General features: G+C 42.4%; 1 protein-coding gene across 19 annotated transcripts in view; it reads left to right on the plus strand.

Moving 5' to 3' along the window:
• Positions 1-25,480, plus strand: part of ARHGAP26 (Rho GTPase activating protein 26) — a 544,325-nt gene that overhangs the window by 321,358 nt on the left and 197,487 nt on the right. For all 19 annotated transcript variants that reach the window (XR_002786201.2, XM_064277594.1, XM_064277597.1 and 16 more), the window contains one exon: positions 541-646. Coding sequence is in view for 18 of the 19 variants with exons in the window: in XM_064277594.1 (XP_064133664.1) it covers positions 541-646 (106 nt within the window). In the remaining variant the exon portion in view is untranslated. The remainder of the gene's footprint in view (positions 1-540; positions 647-25,480) is intronic.

The raw sequence follows: 25,480 nt of genomic DNA on the forward strand, positions 1-25,480 counted from the left end.
CCATGATTTACATTACAGGTTGGCAGATAGATTTTAAAATTTTATCTACTGTTGCTTTCTTCCTGCCAGAGTGGTTGTCACGCATGACTTGAGAATAACTAAACGTTTCCTTTGATTTCTTTGGTGCTGTCTCGAGGTGTTATTTTGATATTTGAGACTCTTGCAGTGTTGTTCATGTCCGATTTGTTTATCACTTCACAAGTGCATGAAGTTCCTTCTTTCCTTGAAATGAAGTCATCACTTGAGAGCCAGCTGCTCCTGAGTTCGCTCCGACTCTGGGTGTGCAGTTGACTGGCTTCATTTCATCATGTCATGATTTTGGCTTGAATTTATTGATGGCCGCATTTTTGATGAACCCCATTACAGAAAACACCGTTAAACAGACTTCTGGACCTAGTCATGCAGTACACAGGACAGGATCATAAACCTTTGAGGAATCCTCTGTCTGTTAGTGCCCAGCCCTAGTTTCCCTTGGTTTTGTCTTCTAAACTAATTTAGCTGTGACACTGATGAAATGTTACCTCCCTCCTTCCTTTGCAGAGCTGGAGAATCAGGAGTCTCGGGTTTCTGAAATCCACAGCCTTGTTCACCGGCTCCCAGAGAAAAATCGGCAGATGTTACAGCTGCTCATGAACCACCTGGCCAAGTAGGTGTAAGGCTGCTTGCTGGCCCTTTCCTCTCCCCTGGAAAGTTCTTAGCGGTAAAGCCGGTCTCAGTCCTGCTTAAGTTTCCCCCTCCTGCTACGGAATTGCATCAGGTATGCAAGAGGCTTGAGAACGAAATGTGTGAAACGTTAACTGTGATGGATAATAGCAGCTAATGCCAGATGATCTTCGCAGAGGAGGCTGGGGAAGGGCCCAGCCACCAGGCAGAGTTTTCCTGGTATCTTTGATCTTGTGATGATCAAAGGGAAACTGGAGTGTGTTGTCTGTGATACCAGGCCGCCAAGCAGAATTTTCAGGGATTATGGGTTTTTTTTTTTATGTTTTTCTTGTTATCAAGGATGAGCTAGTATATGTCATGGGTTTGGACCTTGGATTTAGAATACGAAAACGTGGGTTTTAGAGTTGACTGTGTTCTTAACAAACTACCTAACCAGCCCTGGAGAAGCCACTAACCTCTCTATTCCTTATTTTCTTCATCTGTCAAATATGGCCTCACTTTATCCATAAGGTCATTGGTAAAGAAGTTACCTGTATTAAAGCCTTTTAAGAAGTATAGAGAATAAAGAAATTATATTTGGGCAAATGCCTACTTGCCCTTTGAGAGAATCAAAGCATTCATTGGGGGCCTGATTTTCCTGCTAGGAGTGTTTACACTCTTGGAATGGTTTTGGATTTCTGTATGTTTACTGTTGTTTGACCTTTTAGGAAAGGCTTTGCTGACTTCCCTTGGTGTATCAGTCACTACGGTTTTTATATTCTAACCTTCCAGTAACTTTGGTAGACTGTTCTTGATTGGAGACTGGAGTCTAAGAAAAGATTGAGAGTGTAACAGTTGACCTAAATCATTAAGCCCTAAATTCTACTCAAGTGATGAGTTAAAAATGTGGTCCTTACCCACTTTGATTCTTACTTCCTTCTTCCATGAAGTCGTTTCTTTGGGCTAAGTTGATACCCTGCTGAGGGAGAATGAGATGGTTAATTTTCATATTGCTGTCAACCACTTGATATTACCTCTCGGAGAGAAAATATATATGTTACCATAAAGATTTCCATATGTATCAGTTATGAAGAAATGAGAGCGTTTGGGGTTTTGGTGAGAAGCATTTGGGCATAGTCAGGGATTGCTCCTTTATTGATCAAATGTGTTTTCTTGCCGTGCCCATAGCAGTACTGCATGTTCAGGAACAATTAAGAAGCATAGCAGAAAACATGCAAGTTTGCAGGGAGAATGCCCAAAAAATGTCAAAGAATCCTGTTGAAGTGTGTTTAAAATAATGGGAACTGGGCTTTAAAAAGTTACTCCAGATGCTCTGAGATGATAGTTTGATGCCTATTCCATGCAACCCAGATTCAGGCATTTGTTAAAGGGAAAAGCTGGGTTTAGATCTTAGTTGCAAAACTCTGCACACTTTGAAGGGCATTCACCCAAACAGAGGAAATTCCAGGTACACACTTCAGCCCAGTATGTGTGTGGACACTTGTGACTGCTTTATGGCAGCTGGGTCTTCAGGAGGCCTCCAAGCCTGCTGGGAGCAGCTGGAGGAGAAGGCTCAGGGACCAGCTGCAAGCAGTGGGTCTTTTCAAGCTGTGCAATCAGAATGAGAGCTTAATTGGACTAAGAAAGACCAAGAGTAAGTGGTGATCCAGCAAAGGGCATAGGGCCAATATTGAATGTTTCCCATTTTTAAATTGCCCTGAGGATTGTTAGGAATTTTAAAGAAGGAAAAAAATTTAAAAAGGAAAAACATAAAAACCTTAAAGTAAATCTTGAACAATGGACCCAGCTCATGGGTGAATGGTTGACTCTCTCCCTCTTTTGGCACCCTATGGCCCCTCCATCCTTTTTCATAACCCAAAGAGTAATGCAACAGGAATATGAAGATTAGAGCTGTGACCTAGACTTTTTGCCTTGTAACCAATTTAAACCAGTTTTGTTGCTGGAGTTATTATATAGCATTTCTCAAGCATTCTGTCTTCCATTTGATACTTGGCAATGATTTCCTTTGGTTTTGTGGTGTTTCATTTACTCATGGAGAAATCTAGGTATAGACAAGCTGCCATGGCTGTAATGTGACTTGGTCAGAACTGGTGTGAGAGCACACAGACTCAGGTTATCAGCATGCCAAGTTCTTGGTCTCCAGAGCCTCTAGATTTAAATATGGCTGGGAGGAAAAAAAAGACAGGTATAAATGAGCACTGTTGGATCCGGTAAGGAGTATTTATTTAGGCCTGAAAAAATTCTTTGGTACCCAGAGGAGTTCTAAAATTCCACTAAAACTCTATATTCTCATTTACAGCACTACCCTTATTTTGAAATCAAGCAGTAAGGGAAAGTTAATTTGGGACAGGCAGTTTGTATAATTCCAGTTTTCTCAGGTTCAGGCTCACCCTAGGATACGCCTGAGCTATTGTTCCTCTGGTCCACTTACTTAATGGTCAGCTTCCTTCCGAAGTTTTGGTTTCAGGGCTGGTTCTGATGGAAACTCCAGTGTTTACCTCTCTCATTACCTGCAGTGTTTACCCTGTGCATCTCAGACTTCTGGTTCAAAGGCAACATTTTATATTGTGTATTTTTACAAGTACTCTTTTTGAAATATTTTCAAAATATTTGGCTGTAAAGGGAGAGTTAAGGCATTTTATATTTAATTCCAAGTAGAAATGCATTCAGAGGAAAAAAAAAAAAAAGCTTTGAGGGGAATGGATAAAAACCCAAAAGTTCCAAAGCAAGTGATTACCAGGGTGCATCCAAATCATAGAGCAATTGGGTTTGTTTTAGACCTCAGAGGGGACATAAAAATTATAGGCAACTGTGCACATATTTTTGTTGCTCCTGCTTAAATCTACTATTATAATTAGATGTTTTCTGTTAGGATCTTGGAATCTAGTATGCAGTCTAGAGCCACATGCCTCAAAGCCTGGCTAGGGCACCACCAGCATCAGAATTACCTGGCTGCCTTGTTTGCATTGCCATTCCTGGGCCCCACCCCGGGTCTACTAAATCAGACTCTCTGCCTGGGAATGTGTATTCCTAAGTTATTTCCCAGCTAACTGTCATGCAGATAGTGTCTTGAGAACCACTGGTCAAGAGAATAGGCCATATGTAGGGGTTTTTTTTTAGGAGAGAGAAAATGGTATGAGAGGAATGTACTGGGATCCAGGAAAAAACCTAGTGCTGTCGAGTCGTTTAGAAATAGAAAGAAGAAACTCAAGGCAGTGAGTTCAAAAATGAGATTTTATTATCAATTAAACAAGTAAAAAAAAAAAATTAGTTTTGATTTCCCAAGTCTTTACAATTCAACTTTTGCATTAAATTGAGTTTTCAGCAAATGGCTTTGTTTTAAAATCATGCATAAGGCATTTTTAATAATAAAGAAAATCAGCCCCAGCAAACTGTGGGACCTCGTGCAAATCATTCAATCTCTTTGAGCCTCTCTTTTCTGAGCTTCCTTCCAACTGTGTGATTCTGTGTTTTCATCAGGTAGAAGGGGGCGGGGAATCCCCAATCTTATAATTGTAAAAGAAAGTAAGAGTAGATAAATAATAAAGGTAGTTCCCTAACATCTGCATATTATGATGACTCCAGGTATGCTGTCTACCGCACACGTACCGCACCATTCACAGTGGCTCGTCGTAGTTTTACTGTGGTGTTTATGCTGTGCAGGAGGATTGGGAAGGACTCTGTACATCAGGAGCAGGTATTAAAAAATACTTGTTCACAGCTGGTTTTTCCAGAACAATAATTGAGAAATAAACCTCAGTCTTCTTTTTTAGAGTGACTATTCCTTTGTTGCTAGGGTATTGTCAGAGAGGCAGAGCCCTGTCTTGTTTCTCCAAAGAGGTATTGTATCATTTAGGATGGTTTGGGCTGCAAGAAACAGAAAATCCAATGCAAAATGATTTAAACAATGGGGGAATCATTGTCTCACTACACACAGTCAGCCCTGAGGGCTGGATAATTCCTTGGCTTATGAAGGACTTGGGTTATTTCCATGTCCCTGCTCAGCTGGCCTCATTGTGTTGTCTAGCTCCTTGCATGGTCATAGATGTGTCACGGCCTTGCACATTTAGTGGTTGTCTAGAGGCAGAAAAGGTGTTGTTTCTTCTCTGAGCCTCTTGTTAAGAGCTGTGATGATATTTTTCCCAGAAGCTTTCCAGCAGACTTCCATCAAGTCTGATGGGTCTGAACTAAATCACATGCTTGGCCCTAAAGCAATCACTGGCAAGGGGAATGGGACCACCATGATTGTTATACACAAAACTGGATTTACCTGAACCACCTGCTAGAGGCATGGACAGCAAAATAAAAGCAAAGCTCTGAGTAGGCAACTCACAGTGCCTACTGCAACTAGTCTTGGTAAAATAACATTCAGCAGAGAGCATCAAGTCTCTTAAATGAGCTTTGCATGGCGTGCCAACTTAATGGAGACATATGAAACAAAAAGGCCAGTTTGGGAGGGGAGATGAGTACATCTGTAATGTGGGCATGTATACACCAATTTATAAGATTTTAGAGGGTGAAGGGTGGGAGAGAGTATAATGAAGAGGGTGAAATCAACTCTAGTCACGTTGTTTCTTGTATTCCTTGATTTCTTTTCATTACTCAATTGTCTAATGTTTATTTTCATCATCTGTTATATGTTGGGATGTTTCTAAAAAAGGCCAAATTTTATAGATTGCAGTAATCGTGGAGGAATATTGTGAGACAAATGCTTGGCATAGTGTGAGACATTATCAAAATATATAGACAAAATCTATTGGCAGAAGTTTTTGAGGGTTGAGATTCTAGTGGCTTAGCTTTTTCCTCATTCCTGTGACTAGAGTCTGAGTATTTCCAGGCATTCTTGCAAATCAAGAAGGATATATTCATATTTCCTTAATTATCTAGAAGCAGAGTGAATTGGGTTCATATGTAAATGACTGTGATTATTTAAAAAAAAAAAAAAAGTCATTGCTAGATCTTGGCACCAGTAAGGATGGGCCGGAGTGATTAAGTAGTGTTCCTTGAAGTTCTTTAGAAAGGATCAAAAGAAAGGGAAGTGAGCATTGATACTTGGCATTAACATGTCTTCTAGATACTCCAATAATCCCTTTTCCTCTGTCCCAAGTTGAAAAGATAAGATTTCGCTTAATGATGAGCTGCTAGACACATGAGAAGAGGTAGTTCTTTCCTTGCTGTCAAGACTCGTCCAAATAAAATAGCTGTGGAATTTTACAAAGCACATTTAAGAGAAAACCGTGCTTTTGAGATGATGTCTTTCTAAGATGGAAAGCTCCTGTGAGCTTCTCTGGCAGCCTTCCCTCAGCCATACATCCTGGCTCCTGAGCCTTTGTTCTCTCTGTTGACCACTGGACATTCTGCTGCTGCCAGTGCAGAAGTGGCCGCTTGGCTGCCCGACCACTGACAGTGGGGCCTGATACCCCTACAAGAGCCACGCTGATCACATTCTTGGTCCTGTGTGGCTTTTCCCCCACTTACACCAAACTGATAGTTCTCTTGATTTTAACCCCTATCTCTTGAGTCCATCCACTTTCCTGTGTCTCTATCACTAGCCCAAACTTCCATTATCTCTTTTGCAGACTTCTTGCAAGGCCCTCCTGCCTGGTCACTCTGGCTGGTGAACTCTGGCTCTTCTCCAGTTCACACAATGAATGCTCTGTAGCCAGTGAACTTTGAAAACTGCAGATCTCAACTTGTTATTCCCCCACTTAAAAAGAGTTCGAAGGCTCCCCCATTGCTCTGAAGATAAAACCCCGGATATGGCCTCCAAGGCCCTGCTTGGACTGGGCCCTGCTGGACTTTGCAGCCTCATCTTGTATCCCTCGTGTTCACCGCTGTACACCCACTGCATTGTGCACAGTAAAGACTTGAATATTTGATCCAAGGAAGAATGAATAGTCTCCTGACCATTCCTCAAACATTCTTTTCTTCCACCCATCTTTTTACCTTTCGCAATTCATTTTTCTCTGTGTGGAATGGCTCCTCCCCAAGCTCTGTCTGCCCAAATCTACCTTATTCTTCCAGCCTCAGCCTCATTGCCACTGCCGAGTGCTACCTGCCTCAAGTGCCCTCTCATTGTCTTGAGCACGCCCTACCTCTTTTGCCTGTTCCTGTTCTTTCACATGTATCACATGCCACCTAGGGTACAGTTTGCCAGGTGTGTATCATCTTACTCCTCCTAGATCATAAGCTCCCAGGTGATACTCAGTCAATCTCCCTTGCTGTTTCCTTCCGTTAAACCAGTTGCTGTCGAGTTGATTCCAAAAATTAGCAGCCCTATAGGTCAGAGTAGAACTGCCCCATAAGGTTTCCAAGGAGTGGCTGGTGGATTTGAACTGCCAACCTTTTGGTTAGCAACTGTAGCTCTTAACCACTGCACCACCCAGAGGTGACAAACTGAGCCTATTGTCGGAGCAACTCACACATTCCTTCTGCTTGGTATTGTTGTCCTACATGTTGCTTAGAAAATTTGAATAGGTTCCCAACATTTTAAAAAGGGGTGGTTTTACTTGAAAAATTCCAATTTCCTTACTAGCAATTAGCTAGAGCTTAGTAGAGGCCAGTCCCTATCCTCCAGGGGGCTTGCAGTCCCCACTTTGCCAGAGTTCCTAACAGACCCCATTGTCTTTGCCTGGCCCACTTCTTTCATGCGTACCACCTGCCTGGCCGCGGTATAGACATTTATTTGGGTTTTCAGCCTCTGTCCTACCACTGTGCAGATTCCATAAAAGGAGTTCAGTATTTGCTGATCACATAGATGAACGAGCAGAAATGAGCTCGGAGAGTTACTTCCCTAACCAGCTCTTTTTCTCTCCTGAAACATTTATTATGTCAGATAGATTGGTTGTCCCTGGAAGAAGTGGGAGAAACTGCTTTCAGGCCTGTGTATGTGTGTGTGGCAGGGAGGAGAGTGTATTTTTCTAAGACTAAGAATGGGATTCTCAAAGGACCTTCTCCAGCTATTTTTGGCAGAGCCAAAGGAAAATCTGTTTAAAGGGACACTGCAAAGAGGACAGCCACAAATTTTAAAGCAAATAGGCAACTTAGCACTTTAAGTTAATGGAAATGCAGAAGAAGAAAAGAGCCCAGCCCTTGTTTAGCCTAGCTAGGACTTTCACTTACTTTCAACCCAGGAGTTTCTCTGGGTTGTGGCCTTTCTAGCCTTTAGGGCTGGGGGAAGGAAAGATACAAGTTCAGTTACTCCCTCTAAAAGCTATTTTTACGCAAATAAGCTCTCCCCCTTGAGATATGTTCCTAAGTGTTATGCTGATTTTTTTTTACAGCAGCAGGTAGAGGAGGATTGGCATGGTGTTGGGGCGGGGGAGGCAAGCAAACCCAGGAGATGTGCATTATTTGCATAAAAATACCTGTACAGGCACTCTCTTGACTAGATAGGGAAAGATCTTTAAACTTTTTGCTTAAAAAAAAAAAAAAAAAAAAATCCCTAAATTCCAGGAACTAAATCTTTCATATCACATGAAACGCCTGTTCCAAAAGGGGAAATGCTGGACTTCAACCTGTTAATGCTGGGCAGTCTTAGACCTCCTTTGATTTGAGTCTCTTGCGTGTTTTGAGTTGCTCCACTTTTGTTTGAATTTATTTTTCCAATGACTTTCTCTCCTGTTCTCTGATGTGCGCTTCCTCTTCAGAGCTCATGGAGTCACCCGTCTAGTCCTCTCTGAAATTCAGAGAGGAGTAGGGAGGAAGAAGCTGTTTTTTCCCCTCGCAGATGCTGCCCCCGTTTATTTATTTCCCTTTTAAATTATGAAAAGGGGAATATCAACAAACATTAACAAGCCTTAGTTTCTTCTTTGCTAACTCTTAGCAGAGCCTAGATTTCTTAGGCATTGGCCCTCAGAGCTGTCTCATTAAATGCCTCTCTTTTTGACTGAGCCGCAGTGACTAAATGATTCACCCACACTGTTTGAGGCACTGGAGTCATCTCTTGCTGCATCCTCTCTGCATCATGGTAGTGAGCATGATCTCCAACACTTATTTTCTTACGTTGACTGTTGTCCCACCAGTTTTTTGTGGCCCAAACCCAGCAGATGCAGCAAGGCGGCTGGCAGACTTCTAGGTAGTCACAGTTCATCTGTAGGGGCTGAGAGCAGACTAGCTGGATTTGCTCTTACATCTTTTGTAGCCTTGCGTGGATTGCTTTGCTTCTAGATGCCTGTTATGGATTGAATTTGGCCTCCCCAAAATGTGTGTCAACCTGGCTAGGCCATGATTCCCAGTACTGTATGACTGTCCGCTATTTTGTCACCTGATGTGATTTTCCTGTGTGTTGTAAATCCTACTTCTATGATGTTAATGAGGCAGGATTAAACACAGTTATGTTAATGAGGCAGGACTCAATCTAGAGATTAGGTTGTGTCTTAAATCAACCTCTTTTGAGATATAAAAGAGAGAAGCTAGCAGAGAGACATGGGGGGGCCTCATACCACCAAGAAACAAGAGGCAGGAGAATAATACGTCCTTTGGACCCAGGGTCCCTGCATTGAGAAGCTCCTAGACCAGGGGAAGATTGATGACAAGGACCTTCACCCAAAGCTGACAAAGAGAAAGCCCTCCCCTGGTGGCACCGTGAACTTGGACTTGTAGCTTCCTAGACTGTGAAAGAATAAACTTCTTTTTGTTAAAGCCATCTACTTTTCGTATTTCTGTTATAGCAGCACTTGATAATTAAGACAATGCCTGAATTTCCTCATCTGAAGAAGGGGTTGATAATAACTGTATCAGAAACTGTTTAATCAGCACATCAGATTCTCTTGGCCTCTATTGTCTGTATTCCAGCCACCCCTGCAGTGGCCAGTTCTGTGTGGCCTCCTACTAACTTCGTGCAGGCACATGCCCATGCCATCTACTTCTCACCTCCCACTTCCCACCCTAGGGACACATAACACTAAGTGGAGCACCAGTTGGCATCCATACATGTACAACTTGGTAGCAAGGGGTGATAACACTCCATGGAGAGACCTTTGACCAGTGGGGAGATGGGAGCTGAGGATCCTAAGCAGTCATTACACAGCTTCTTTGAAGATGGTTCCAAAAGACTGAGCAAGCCTTGGCGTTGAACCAGGTGGTGGCCAGCTTAGTAATACATTCTTCCCTGCCTCGTTCCCCCTGAGAACTCTCTAATAACATAATGTCACATCAGTCTTTGCCTCTGTTTCTGCCTTCTGGGAAACCTAAAGTAAGTCAAAAATATCACCTACCCTCCTAGAGTTGTTGTGAAGATTAAATAAATTACACCCTCAATAAATGGTCACTTTTACCATCCACTTGATAAATCAGGGAATGGGAGGAGGGTCCTGTGGCTGTGCCTTAAGGTGAGGGAAGCTCAAATTATTCAAGGGATTAAGCCAAAACAAGTCATTCTTACTGACCTGATAGGGCTTTCTTTGAAGTTCTGTTATTGGCAAGCAAAACCTAAGTTAGGGCTTGATGCCTCAAATGTAGCACACACAGCTCTTGTCCACTTGGGAGATTTCTGCGTGTACTTATGTTTATTTTTGCTTTGCTTTTGTTTTCTTGGCCGTTTTCGTGCATTTGGCCCAAAGGTCTGAGCATCTCACCCTTCCTAGCAAAAGATGAGCTAGCACGGGGCCAGCTGGGAGAAACGTTCATATCTAGTTTCAGGTCATACCTAACACCAGGCCTCACACCTCCCTGTGAGTATTCAGGGCTCTTCAAGATTTAAACAGCCCATGGAGCAGTGCACCTGTTTGAAAGTACAAGCTGCACGGGGCTGATTTCCATGGGAGGTTACATCCTGCTTCCCCTCACCCTGGGGCCTCTTGCTTCTCGGTGTCACAAGGCTGATTTCATCTCAGAAGCAGCTGTCTTTGCTGCAGTTTAATAACTTCTAATTTCCTGGAGGGGGACACGTTATATCAAAGATTCATCTTAGTCTGCATGGTCTGGAAATTTCCACTTATCTTTGTGATCTTTGAAATGTTTCTCTTTGTGGGAGAGTCTGACTTTCCTTCTTTCTTATTCAGTTTGACTGCCCTCTCAGATGCTATTCCCAGATTAAGTATTACCATGGACTATGAAAATGGTTCTCTTTGCCTCCCAGTTTACCCTTAGTTTAGTCTTCACATGAATTTCCTTCCCTAAGTTACTGAAATTTGTATTGCAGTATTAATCTACACTCTAAGTTTTGCAAATATCCAACTTTATTCTGTCTTGGTAAGACACTTTGTCACCTTTGCAGTTTAACTCAAAAAAGGGTTTGAAGAAATATGCAAAATGGTTTTAATTTTGGTATCTATCGTTTCTGCTTTCTCATGTGTACAGAATGTTTTTCTCCAAGCAGTTTAGCATCCTGATTTTCATGTTTCCAATTTTTTTTTTAATTTGATATCATAAAGCGTAAATCATAATTTCTTGGTTTTGTTCATTAGATGGTAGAACCTAACATGTTTGGTCTTGTTGGTATTTTGCAAGCAGGTCTTCATATGCACTTGGAGGGAAATATATTCAGTAAAAAGAGGATCATTATTTTATTAAAGTCAGACTTCCAGTAAGGAAATGGGGCACCCTCAGCCTCAGTGAAGAACTTGGTATACAGCCGTGGATTGCTTAGCGTCCACAATGTATGTAGTCTGTAAAATTGGACATTACGTGACTTGGATGTTGTGGGAGCAGGCCTAAATCTCGAGCAGTAGCATTCACTGGTTTTCCACATTCATGTAGTTTAATAACCTTTGTTTCACTTCCATACTGATAAATCTCCTTTGCCTCTTGCCGCTGCAGATTTCTCTCATTAGAAATTTCAAACCTCCACTCTCCTCATATGTTTCATTTTCAGCTCTCTTCCACTTTGCAGAGTAAATTGAAGCCATGAAACCAACAATTGTAGAAATTTCCTCTAGTTACAGTGAAAGAGAAGCAATTCTCTCTGCCTTAGGCCAGTTTCTTCACCTATATTCTAAATCCCATCATCTTCTCAGGGGTAATTTACACTATAAAGGAGAGATGAGAAAATAGATGCCAAGTATGCATGGATACTGTGTCAATAAATGTGACATATATGTGTGTGTGTGTATATATATTCATATTACTTGACCTTTCAACAGCATTTGAAATTGCATATCTGAAAAAAAAAATCATGAATCTCCACTTCTCATTCTAACTTCTCAAGCTTTTATGTGTTTGACTACCTCTGTTTACCCTGGCATGGGACCCTGAATGTATATATGGTCAGACGTTGCCTGAATGGATGTTATGTGGTACATGACTACATTAATTAAGTTTTTGGTTGTAAATAATGGAAATTAAATGTGGCTAGTTAAAAATACGAGAGAATTTATTGGAAGGCTTATCGGTCAATCACCTAACTGAAAATAAGAGTTGAACCATCAGACATTGGAAAGCAACCTCAAGGGCCCTTATAGTTGCCTGGCATCATACTACATTTTCCTAGGCCATTCATTCTTCTAGATGTTTTTCTCATATCTTGCTTCCTTTTTCACTGAGAAAATACATGCCGTCAGAAGAAAACTCTCATAGGCTATCACCACCACGTCTGTACCTGTGCCCATGTTTCTACCTTCCTTCCTTTTATGTTGGAGGAACTGTCAGTGCTCCTATCTAAAGACAGTCCCTCTACTTGGGTGCTAGAGCCAATTCCCCATTGCATCCGTAAGGACTTGGTTCCAGCAGTTTTCCTCTCTCCTATATCATTAACTTTTCCTTCTATGCTGAGTCATTCTCTCAGGTTACAAGCACGTTGTATTTTCTACCATCCTCTTAAAAAAAAAAACCAACAAAAATCCTTTCTTAGTCACACACCCCCTTCTAGATACCATCCTATTTCCATGTGCCCTTTTCAGCAGAATTTCTCGAAGTAGTTGTCTGTGCTTGCTGTTTCCAAATCCTCTTTTCCCATTCTTTTGTGAACCTACTCCAGTTGGGCTTTTACCCCCATGTCGAAGTTGCCCGTAATCTCATGTTGCTAAATCAGTCCCAGATTCTCTTTATTTGATTGTTTTGAAGGGTTGAGGACAGTTTCTCACCCTAACCTCCTTGAAATGCTTTCTTCGCTTGGTGTCCCGGACACCTTACTTCCTGGTTTTCCTCCTCCTTCCTTGGTTATATCTTCTCAGCCTCATTTGCTGTGCCCCAGGGCTCAGTCCTTCAGTCCTTGGAGGTCACCTCATCTGCTTTCCTCCTCTGCCTTTCTCAATGATGTGTTCCTCGATTACTCTAAGATTGTAACCTCCAGCCCCTGCGCTCCCTATGCGGTGACATTGCCTAATTTTTTTCCATAGCACTTATCACCTTCTAATATGCTATATGGAGCTCTGGTGGTGCAGTGGTTAAGAGCGACAGCTGCTAACCAAAAGGTCGGCAGTTCAAATCCAACCACCTCTTCTTGGAAATTCTGTGGGGCTGTCCTATACTATCTATAGGGTCACACTGTGAGTCAGAACTGACTTAATAGCAATGGGTTTAATACGCTGTATATTTTATTTATTTGTCTATAGTTTTCTTCTTACCAAAATGTAAGGTCAATGAGGTCAGGGATTTCTATCTGCTTCTACACTGCCATATTCCTGGCACCTAGAACAGTGCTTTGCACGTGGTAGGAGACAATAAATATTTATTGAATAAATGAATGAATGAAAGAATGGAAAGTATCCAGGGAACTCATGGATAGCGTCTTTGGAGCACTGTCTTTGGAGTATCTCAGCTTCAACCACCTTTGTCTTCTAGTGACTCTACTGCAGGTTAAAATTCCTAGTAAAGAGAATTGTGATAGCCTCCCTTGGGTAATGCATCCACTTCTGTGGGTATGCAGTAGAAGAGTCTCAACTGACCTTCAAGGTGGGAGAGGGACAGTCCATGAAGGAAAAATTGAATGCCATTACTCAAAGGATGATGAGCAGATAGAAATATCAGTTATTCACAAAAGTTGTGTTTACTGAAGCTTCATTATTTGCCCTAGAAGATCCCTGTTTATATTGAAAGCCTCAGGCCTTGGCACAAATACTAACTCTGTAGTGAACCTTTTAAGTGCCTGAATAACCTTATTATGTATCATTATGGGGAAGATGGGACCATCAGAAGGATAAAACACAAAACAACAAAACAGAACATTTCATATACTTCTCTAATACCTACTTAAACAGTCTAGTTCCTCAGAATGCTTGATTCTTTTTTTTTTTTTTTAGCATGAGGTAGCACATCACAAAAGCCTGGCTTCTCCTCAGAGCATGTCATCAGATGTGCCCTGGACCCAAAATCATCTCCAGTGGTGTATGATGGAGTGAAGATGCTAGTTTGGTTCACCAGCCCCCCGAAAGGGCATGTTTGTTTCCTTCAGTTACCAGGCAAATGGGGATTTCCCATTTTAAACATGCCTCTCAGTCTAGCTAGTTAGTCAGGTTTTCTTGTTTTTTATATTGGAAGATGATTTTGCCATCTTGGTACTTTAAGAACTAAACTTCCCTTCTTACTAGAACTGCCACTTAAGTTACTTTGCATGCACCTAGTTATGAGCCTGTCCCACAGGTTCATTCTCCCCAACCCTGGCCAGATGGTTACTGAGGCAGAGAGCACTGACAGGCATGTGGAACATCCCTTCCTTGTCATGCCATTAATGTGGTTATGACTCTTGACATGAATAAGCCAGAAAACCAAACCCATTGCTGTCAAGTCAATTCTGACCCATAGTGACCCTAGAGAACTGAGTAGAACTGCCCCATAGGGTTTCCAAGGAGCAGTTGGTGGATTTGAACTGCTGACTTTTTGGTTAACAACCATATTACTTAACCGCTCTGTCACCAGAGCTCGTATCAGAATTTGTATTTGTCATGGTTAAAGTTGATCTTACTCAATGGAAACTTAGGGCAAACCTTCACACAAATGTCTTGATTTTTTTGCTCCTTCTTAATGCTCCCCTTTAGGGGGTGGAGGAGAATTCAAAAATAAGTTCCTAATAAACTAACCTATAAAAGACCCAGAAAAGTGCTTCATTTAAAATAAAGCTCCCCCCCCGCCGCAGAAAAAAAAATCCAAAGTAAAGCACCCTCAGTAGCAAAAGTTCTAAGTTATGCGCCAGTTACTGTTAAAGGAGGTTGTGCCCTTTGGGATTTCACAGCGAGTTGAAAACTGTCCTGTCTAGTCTTATTGATAATAAGGCTCATCGGTGATAAAGCTGGCTTGGGCAGAGCTGGGCTGAGATAAAGAAATGGGGCAACCCAGTTGGCATCATTCATTTCAACATATATTAATTTCTTGAGCACCTGTTACGGACAAGGCACTGACTTATTTAAGACGCTAATTATTAATTTCAATTAGGTGGCAGTAGAGTCGGAATCGACTTCGACGGCACTGGGTTCTGGGGCAGTAGAGGGAGGGCATTGGCCTAACAGGCAAAAAAAAAAAAAAAAAAAAAAAACAGGCAAGAGACTGTAATTCTGGGTTTTTACAAACTCATTTTATGCACAATCTTGAGCAAGTTTACCAGGACTTCATCTACGAAAAGAGAGAGATAATTTTTGTACTGACACCAAACAAACAGAAGTCCACACACACATATACATACACATGCACACGTATAATGTAGTCATGGCAAAGAGTCCAGAAGGAGAACCACTAACGTATTAACTGTTATTATTTCTAGGTGTTTGGCTTTTCTTCTCCTGGCTTTTTTTTTTTTTTTTGGAATTTTTATAAAATGACTATGTGTGCTATTTAAAACAGTTATAATTATTTTTAATGAGTGGAGCCGACGCTGTGCCTCTGAGCCCCTTGTAACCTTGAAGACATCTATGATTTTGTGCAGCAGAATTGGGTAGGACAGGACAGTCAATCCTCGGTTGTTCTGAGACAGAATCCCCTTTGTCTGCTTTTGCTGTCGGCCTTTTGTCTGCTCCTGTGCCTGTTGGTATGTATACTCATGAAAGGGCAGTAGATAAAAAGGAGAATAGGTTTAGTATTGGAGATTATGGTAAAACTCTAATGTGGGGATATGTATATATATATATTTGAACCTAGCTTTACCTTTTTTTTTTTCCTTCTGAATTTCTTAGCCATTGGTTAATTAAATGTGTTACCTTGTATAGAACTGGTTTAGACAACAACAACAAACCACATTGTTTCTCTTTGTCTCATTTGCATGTACTTTGAGGGACAATTCACTTTTCATCCATCATAAATCTCCTTCCTCTCTTTGGTCTGCTCTGTCTTGTTCCATCCTGTCTGATAAGCTGAGCTTTTTGCATCTACCTCTCCACCCAGAGCATGGGTTGGCCAACTATGGCCCATAGGCCAAATCCAGCCGGATGCCAGTTTGTGAATAGCCCACAAGCTATGAATGATTTTTTACATTTTAGACTGTTTGAAAAAAATTAAAAGAAAGGTAATATTTCACGAAACGTGAGAATTGTGTGAAATTAAAATTTTGGTGTTCATAAATAAAGTTTATTGGAATACAGCTAGACTCATTAAATTTACATATTACCTGTGACAGCTTTCACATTATGGAGTTGGGAAGTTTCTAGAGAAAATGTATGGCCTGCAAAGCCTAGAATATTTACTGTCTAGTCCTTTGTAGAAAAGTCTGCCAGCTCCTGTGCTAGAGACACCCTTTTCATTGAGCCAAGACCTGTTCAGATGTACTAACTCATTCAGATATTTATCTAGAGTCTTGAGTGTGTCAGGCACTGTGCTAGACACAGGTATCCAAAGATGGACACTATGCCTTCCCTGTTAGGAGGAACTTACAGCCCAGAGGGACCTGTGCAGGTAAACTGCAGCACAGTTCTGTGTGCTATCGTCGAGGCGTGTGTTAGGTACAGTGGGAATGTAGAAGTGGAGCCCTAACTCTGCCTAGAGAAATCCAGAAGGGAGGAAGTTGGCCTTAGATAATGGATAGCAAGGCCTTGATAGCTTAGAACTGTGTTTGTCTACATTGCTTATTTTTAATTATAACACTAGAATTGTTCCGTTAAAGTTAACTGATACCTAGACCGAGAATGGCCATAATTTTAACAAGTGTGCCTTTAGCAGGAGCCTCGATGGTGCAGTGGTTAAAGCGCTCTGCTGCCAACCAAAAGGTCTGTGGTTTGAACCCACCAGCTGCTCTGCAGGAGAAAGATGTGGCATTCTGCTTCTGTAAAGATTACAGCCTTGAAAACTCTATAGGGCTGTTCTACCCTGTCCTATAGGGTGGCTTTAAAGTCAGAATCGACTCAATGGCAGTAGGTTTGGTTTGGGGTTTGGTGCCTTTAACATTTAAATTTTACACAAAAATTATTCCTCTATCACAAGACCGCATTTTATGGGACTATGTAAATAAACATTATATAGAATAATTTTAGTTTATTCTAATCCAAATACACAGTTTTCTTTTAAAATCACTCTACTCATGGGGTCGCCATGAGTCAGAACTGACTCGACACCAACTGTGTTTTTTTTATTAGTTATCTACTATGGGCAAGGGGAAACAGACTTTTAGGTTAAAATGGCAATTTTCATTTGCTTTAAGTTTTATTTTTAAAAATATTTCAGTACATTTAACAAAGGCTCAACTACTGTACTAGGGGATGTTTTCTTTTTTTGAAGAGCTCACTGGGCCCCGTTGAAGATCTCCTGAATCTAATGCACTTGGGCGAGGGGAGAAGTATGAGAGTAGGAATTTGTATCTTTAATAAGCTTATAAGTGATTTTTATGTATACTAAAATCTGTATGGCTACTAGGATAATACTAATTAAAGATGCATTTTAAGTCGTTATGGTGCAGTGGTTAAGAGATCGGCTGCCAACCAAAAGGTCACCGGTTCAAATCCACCAGCTGCTACTTGGAAACCCTACGAGGAGTTCTGCTTTGTCCTATAGGGTCACTATGAGTTGGAATCAACTTGATGGCAGTGGGTTTGGCTTTTTTTTTTTTTTAATCACTTGTATCTTTTAAACTTTTTTTCTTTCCTATCACCTGCTATCAGCCCCTCAAGTACACAGAACTTTTAAAAAATTTCCCAAGATAATGTGAAGGAGTCCCTTTGATTTCCCAGAAACATGCCCTTTCTTTCTCTTCATTTCCTTTCTTTTTATCTTGTCCTAAGTTCTTTGAATGTCTTAAGTGTGCAGAAGTGAGCTAGGCTGTGAAGGTTGGAGTGGAGGTTGGCGGACTTGTGTCCCAGACCAACAAGTGAACAGCTTGGCTGGAGGTGTGGAGTGTCAGGGAAGAAAAAAGAACCAAGTGGTAAGTCTCTTCATAGGCCATGGACTGACTGATGCTGAAACACCCCGAGAGACCTAACATCAAGGCACCCCACACCAGTCCTTCTGTGGTCCTCGCTGGGGCTTTTTGGCAGGTCCCCTTTATTCTAAAATGTAAAGGCTTTTAAAACTGTGACATACACCTCCATAAAGTAACTCTAGCACCCTGGAGGCCAAGCAGCAGCAGACACAACTCCTGAGGGCTTCACTGCAGAGGCTGGGCTCCTGGTTTAAACAGGTTGTCGTGGTTATGGGGAGCCACCTTTTCTGACTTGCAGAAATGATAAGGCCCTGCCAGCTTCTTTGTAGAAGTCCCTCAAGGATGAGTCTGAAATTTCTGATTGGCATGAGGAATTTCTAAAAGCAAACCATGCAATCAGAGAGAGGTCTGTCTTTCTGACTCTGGGTCTGCATAACTGTCTGGACCACCTGGAGGGGTCAAAGTTCTGGAATACTCGCTACTCTGAGGTCTTTCAGTAATGAGAGAGGGGACCTAGTATTGGTGCCCTCATCTTCTGGGGTGCAGGTCGAGCACATCTTTCCTCCCCTCAACCATGATTGCCAGGAATATGCTTAAGCCTTGATTGCCTGTCACCTTTGCTGCCAGTTAGTCTGTGTGCCCTCTCATATGGTTTACCATCATTGAAATGAACCACCCACACAATTACTGTGTTTTCTTACCTCCTGTGAATGGATGGATAGAAGGCAGGATTAAAGAAAGGAAGGATGCCAATGAAAAGGGAGTAAGAAAAGTCTGAGCAAAGATTGGGTTCCTGGGTTATCCAGACAATGATATTATGGTAACTCAGTACCAAATGAAGTTTAGCTGCAGGTAACTCATAAGTCAGGACACCAAGATGATGTGTCCGGCAAGGCCGAGACTAAGGTGAGACAAAATTGAAGAGAGCAAGGACCTGCACCAATCATTGGAATGAATGGCTCCCTCAGTTTTGTGCGCTACAGGTCTCTCTTTCCCCATCCTAGTCCTGGCCATGGCTGGTTTAAACTCTGATTTGGGAGGTTTTGTCAGCATCCAGACCAGAGTTTTTCCTCTTGTTTATCTCAGTTGTGAATTGTGATTGGCAGTACTAGAAGATAGATCAGTCTAGTCTGTCAGATGGCATCTGGAGTTTTACAGCAGTCAAATGAGAAAAAAATGTCATTTAGAGAGAACTTTTTAGGAATGTATCTGTTGCGCCTTAGTATGGAAAATTGAAAAATGCACCCCTCCTCCATTAACATCGACTGAAAGCTGGCTCTGCGTACTACTGTGACAAAATAGCGACAGGTGGCTTTGATTTGTTTAGGAACTGGAAAAGCAACTTTAGAGACCCTCATAGCATCTGAGCTCTTAGGGCTTCCTAAGTACTTTGTCGATGGCTGACTGGTAAAACAAGTGGTCAGGGTGGAGCCATTTAACTGTATCGGTAATGATAGACTAAATTTACATGGTGTGTTTGTAGCAGTGAACTAATCCTTCAGTTCCATACATTTTCCTCTTTCCATGTTCTGAAATGAGGATCCCAAAGGTAATTTCCAGCTGGCAAGGGTAATATGGGCCATGGAGAACATGCTGGGATTATCAATTTATCTTACTGCAGGTTTCTTTGGGAAATACCAAACACATACATGGTTTCACATAACTAGGGCTTTGAACTGGTTCATTTCAGTTTGAACCTCTGCTGAGAATTTGCATTTCCACCCCAGATGTACTGAATCAGAATCTACATTTTAATAGGATCCCCAGGTGACTCTTATGTGTGATAAATTTTGAGAATCACTGCTTTACTAGTGGTTCTCAGAATTGGTCCCTAACCGGCAGCATTAGTGTCACCTAGGCATTGGGTTATGGTTTTAGGCAAATTCTCAGCAGAGGTTCAAGCTGGGGGCAGGGGGACGAATCTGTTTGCAGCCCTGCACATTACCAATCCCTTTGAAGTCCTCCCCTCCTTCCTTTAACTTGCATTCCGTTGGGCGTACTGAGAAGGTTAGCCACATCTGATGCAAAGTCAATCTGGAAGGAGTTAAAGGGATGGGCTACCACCTGCCTGTCAGCTTGTGGTACTATGGTGGCTTGCATGCTGCTGTGATGCTGGAAGCCATGCCACTGGTATTTCACATACCAGCAGCTTCATCCATGGTGGACAGGTTTCAGCAGAGCTTCCACACTAAGCCAGACTGGGAAGAAGGGCCTGGCAATCTACTTCTGAAGATAAGCCAGTGAAAGCCTTATGGATCAAAACAGAATATTGTCCAATACAGTGGTAGAAGATAAGTCCCCTGGGTTGGAGGGCACTACGCAATAGCCGCAACAATGGACCCAAGCACACCAACAATCATGAAGACGCACAGGACCAGCAATGTTATATGTAAAGTTGCCATGAATCAGAGCCAACTCAATGGCAACTAACAACAGCGAAGGGATAGGAGGGCACAAAGGATTGATATGGTTGGACAAGAAAACAAACTAGGTTGGGTACGCCTGTGAGAAATGTTTTTTCTTTGTCCTGAGCTAGTGTGAAGTAAGCACTTTTTCTTTTTGAGCCTTCTAGAGCAGACCTACCAGAGAACTTTCCCCTTCTCTCTTTTTACTTGCGCGTCTGCAATCACCTCTGCTCTCTGGCCTTCTCTCTAGTCTCTGCTGCCAGTGCTGAGGCTCTTGGGTCTTTGCACTTAGCATGGGTGAAAGGCAAGCGGAGAGATCACCCAGAAAGCTTAGTTTGGTGTTTCAGAGTTAACTGTGCTGTGTCACTAATTCAATTATCACATTTAACTGAAAACACCTGCAGCGTCTGCCAGACAAAGTACAGCTGGCCTGGTGTTGTCAGTCCCCTATAAACTCTTCTCATTGTCAGACTGGATTAAATGAATGTGTTTTTAAATATCTGTGCCGTGCCCAGGCCTTGGAGCGAGCCCTTGTGTAGTCTAAGTGGTTCCTTGGGATGGAGCTAGGGTTCACAGAGGGCCTATTTTGCCTTTGGACTAATTTCTCTGAACCTTAGCATGGTGGGGGTTGTGGAGGTTGGCCCAGTGGTGCCATGTGCCTAGGGCTGGTGAACAGTTTGATGCAGGCTTTGCTCTGCCCGGGCCGGGGGTGGGGGAGTGGTCTAGAGATAGGGGATGAGATGTAGAATTCTCCTGGTGCCCAAGTCCTAGGGTCATGTTGCCTCACATGGCCTTTTCCCCTTTTGAAAGACCCAAGCCAGCTGTCTCCTGGCTCCAGGGCATCTGGATGGGGAGGGTCTAGTGTGGAGCCTCAGAGTGTGACCTAGCTTGGGATAATGTGATTGCTGAGACCTGAACCCTTTGACCATGAGTTCACGTGGCTGTTCTGACAGGGGCATCCCCATCGTCCTGTTGCCTGTAAGGTGAAGTTAACCTGCTCTCTATGTAGGACTGCTAGGATTCCTTCAGTTATTCATTCTTCAAATGTTGGGGTGCCTATTATATACCACTGTATTCTAGGCACAGGGGTGTAGCAGTGACCAAGGCAGATAAGGCCCCTGGTCTCACAGAGCTTACATTCTCATGAAGAAAAGAGACAGATATTTACAAATATTCATTGAGCACCTATTCTGTATTATGCCCTGTGAATAGCAGTGAATAAAAAACATGTAATGTAAAAATACACACTAAATCTATTATAAAGAAATAATTCAGGTAACATTAAGTGTTCTCAGGTAAGGGCAAGCAGTTAGCATGATGGTGTTGGGCAGGGAGATATATTAGATCAGGTGGTTAGGGAAGTGACATTTAAGGACATGACATTTAAGCTAATACCTGAATGCAGTGAGGGCACAAAGCCATGTTCGAGGAGGATGCTTCCAGGCAGCAGGAACAGTGAGTGCAAAGGCCCTGAGACAGGAACCTGCTCAAGGTGGGAACACACTTGGTTCATTCAAGGAGCAGTAAGAAGATCAGTGTGATACAAGCTGAATTTGGAGACCTAAGCAGGGGCCAGACCAGACAGGGGTTTGCGAGCCGTTGGAAAAGGTTTGAATTCTGTTTTAAGTGTAATAGAAAGCCACTGGAGGTTCTGAGGGAGTGAGCGACATAATTTGTTGTGTGTTTGTTTTTTTCCTTTGAGTCACTATATTGCTCTCTGGAGAATGGGCTGAATGGGGACAGGAGAGGAATCAGGGAGACTGGATAGAAGGTGACTGCAGTAGTCCACGTGAAAGGTTTTGAAAGCCTGGACCAGGATGGTAGTGATAGAAGTGGTCAAATCTGATGTGTTTTGAAGGTAAAGCCAGCAAGATTAGCTGATGTGGCATGTGAGAGGAATCAAAGACATAAGTCCTGGGTGTTTGACCTCTGCTTGGAAACTCTATGGGGCAGTTCTGCTCTGTCCTGTAGGGTCGCTATGAGTCGGAATCGACTGGACGGCACTGGGTTTGGTTTTGGTTTTTTCATAGAGAAGTGGGGCAACCATGGGTTAGTAATAGAATTCTCACCCTCTGTGCAGAAACCTGGGTTTGAGTTCCAGCTGTGCATCTGCTGCACAGCCACCACTTTTCTGTCAGTGGAGGCTTGCATGTTGCCCTGATGGTGAACAGGTTTCAGCAGAGCTTCCAGGCTAAGACTAGAAAGAAAGGCCTGGCAATCTACTCCCCCAAATCAGCCAGTGAAAACCCTGTGGATCCCAAAGGTCTGATCCACAGCTGATCGTGGAGATCGCACAGGACCAGGCAGTGTTTCTTTCCACTGTGCATGAGTCAGAGGGCTGACTTGATGGCAGCTAACAACACAGAGAAGGAAAGGTTTTATTTTATCTTACGGGTGTGCTGGGGTGGGCAGGGGTTGGAGTGACGATATCAAGAGTTCTGTTGAGGGCCATCAGTATATACAGATGACTTTTCTTCCATATAGATCAACCATGGGATACATCAGTTCACTGAGGGTGGGTCTGTGATGGAGAAGAAGCCCAAAGACAGAGCCTAGGACACTGCAACATGCAGAAGTGGGAAGAGGAGGATCGAGCACCTTAAACACTGGGGGAGCAGCGAGTGATCAGAGCAGAAACCCCGGGTACCTGCCCTTTGGGGCTCACACCTTATACAATGAACCAAAATCAAACTCTGAAAGACTAAGCCTGCTGCTTTGGGGATAAGCTACTTGGTTTTTTAAGGTAGTAACTTGTGTAACTGGTTTTCCATTGATGTGCTTAGAAGTGGCAGTGTTTAAAAGTAGAAGACCAACTGGGGAGACCTCCTGAAAATCCCTTCATATCTGAGCATTTAAAAAATGTCCGCAGTTGTAAAATGGCAGGACTAATAGGACTTATTTCAGAGTTGGATTATGAAGATAAAGTGAGCTGATACATAGGAAGTGCATGTCCAGTGTCTGGCTTAGAGTTAGGGCTAAAAAATGGCAGCTTTTACCTCATTTAACTTTCTGGGCCTTTTCCTGAGAGTATCTGATGTTGTGTGGAATACTGCTTTTTCTACTTTGCGTTTTTGGGCTTTCCTTTGCTATTTATAACTGCTCTTTGGTGCCTGTTGCTGGCTCTCAGTTTGGAGATAATGCCTTGATTGCTTTAGCCTTGATACTTGCCCCAGTCCCTAGAATAATAATTGTTACTCTGGAAGCAGTAGGAGAAATTCCTTGAAGGTGAATGAACCCAGTACTCTGAATGGGCTGTTGCAAGACTATAGAGCTATGTTTGCTATTCCTATCCGGGGAGAAAAGTCCCCCTCATTCTCTGTCCCTGCTCAAAATTCAGTGAAGAACATAAAGAACTGACTAATAAAATAATTTTGCCTTTGTTGAAGACCTAGTATGTATCAGGTGTCCAAGTCAGGATTTGTACCCTTGTTCCCATCTGAGTCCTGTTTTTCCCCCACTACATTCCACCCCTACACAACCATAATTATAGATCTGAAACCAGGATGTTGGGAGTTGGTGTATAGCTCACTTTAAGCAGACATCTCCTTCTAATATATTTTACTTGCCTTTGAATTTCGTGAAACAAGATTATTCCTATGTGATGCTTTTCCCATAGTTGCTTGTCTTAGGCTGGGTTCTCTAAAGAAGCAAAACCAGTGAAGTGTATATATATAGAGAGAGAGAGAGATCTCAAGGAAATGGCTTACGCAGTTCAAGAGGCTAGCAAGTTCCAACCAAGTCTGTGGGCCAGGCGTTAGGCTGACGGTGTCTCTTGACTGACATAGTTGCAGGGGCTGATGAACCCAAGATTGGCAGGTCAGATGGCAGACTGCTGGCTTGTGGGTTACAGAGGTTGGTGAATCCAAGATTGGCAGGTAAGATGGCAGGCTGCTGGTTCACAGGCCATGGAGGCTGATGAATCCCAAGATCAGCAGGTAAGCTGCTGGGTCAAGTCCCAAGAACCAGAGGTCAGGTGATGAAAAGCTGGATGAGGGATCCAGAGCAATCAAAAGCCAGTGAGCTTTGCTAGAAAGTCCATATATATTGGATGCAGGCCACATCCCCAAGGAAACTCCCTTTCAGCTGATTGACTGCTCATAGCTGATCTCATCATGGAGGTGATTACATTATATCACATCTCATCATGCAGGTGGTTATATCATTACATAACTGCGAAACTACATCATAATCACCAAACCACTGAGGATCCTGGCCCAGCCGAGTTAACACACAACCTTAACCATCACACTGCTATTTAAGTGATTTTGCTTTTTCTACAGAACTTTACAAGTTTTTATGGGTTTAAAAAATGTAGGGAAAGTGTTGATGCTGCTTACTTTTATTTGGGTATTCATAACTAAATATTTTATTGTAATCCTTGAGACAAAAGGCTATCACTGTTGAATGTGCATTTTTCTGGAAATACTAATAAATTATAGTTACTACAGTTTAAGCAGAGTATATTCAGCAGTTGAGGGCAGTCTTTAGTGCACCTCACAGGAAACTAGAGCTGGCAGGGTTTTTTTTTTTTTTTTTTTTAAATTCCTCCCCTTAGTCACAGGCTTCACTGTTTTCTAGATATAATTTCATTTATATTATTAGTGATCTAAGTCATATGGGTTGAAATTGACTCGACGGCAGTGGGCTTGGTTTTTGGTTTTTTAAGTCATGACAATAGGAATCTTTCTCAGGAGCTAGTTTACCATTTAGAAATACTCAAAGTCTGGCTTCATTTTCCCCTCAAGCATAAACTCCAGGAGTTCATCCCGTGATTGATTTTACTCTAGCCGAGTTTATCCTTGTCTCCTTTTCTCCACTTCTGATGTTTCTTGTGGGTTGGGAGAGCAAGTCTGATACGTCTAAATTACCCCAGCATCTACTTAGTTGGCCTCATCGTAAGTACATAAAAAACATTTTTCCAGTTGAAAAGAATCTCCCTTTCAGGTCTCTTTCTTCTTAACTGTGACTCAGTATATCTTTATCCCATCTTATATCTTGGGACTCATTTTCTGATAAGGCCTTGAGATACTTCATTTGCAAGGCCCGATTATAAGTCATTATACATGATAAATGATAGCATGACTTTAGACCTTTTAGCTCTTTCCATGTCCACTTTGTTGAAGGTATCTAAGCAGGATCCAGCCATCCATGGCTTTGACCTTCATAACATGCCACCATCCCACCATTCAGAGTAAGA

This window comes from Loxodonta africana, chromosome 2 (assembly GCF_030014295.1).
Source record: "Loxodonta africana isolate mLoxAfr1 chromosome 2, mLoxAfr1.hap2, whole genome shotgun sequence".
Taxonomy (NCBI): domain Eukaryota; kingdom Metazoa; phylum Chordata; class Mammalia; order Proboscidea; family Elephantidae; genus Loxodonta; species Loxodonta africana.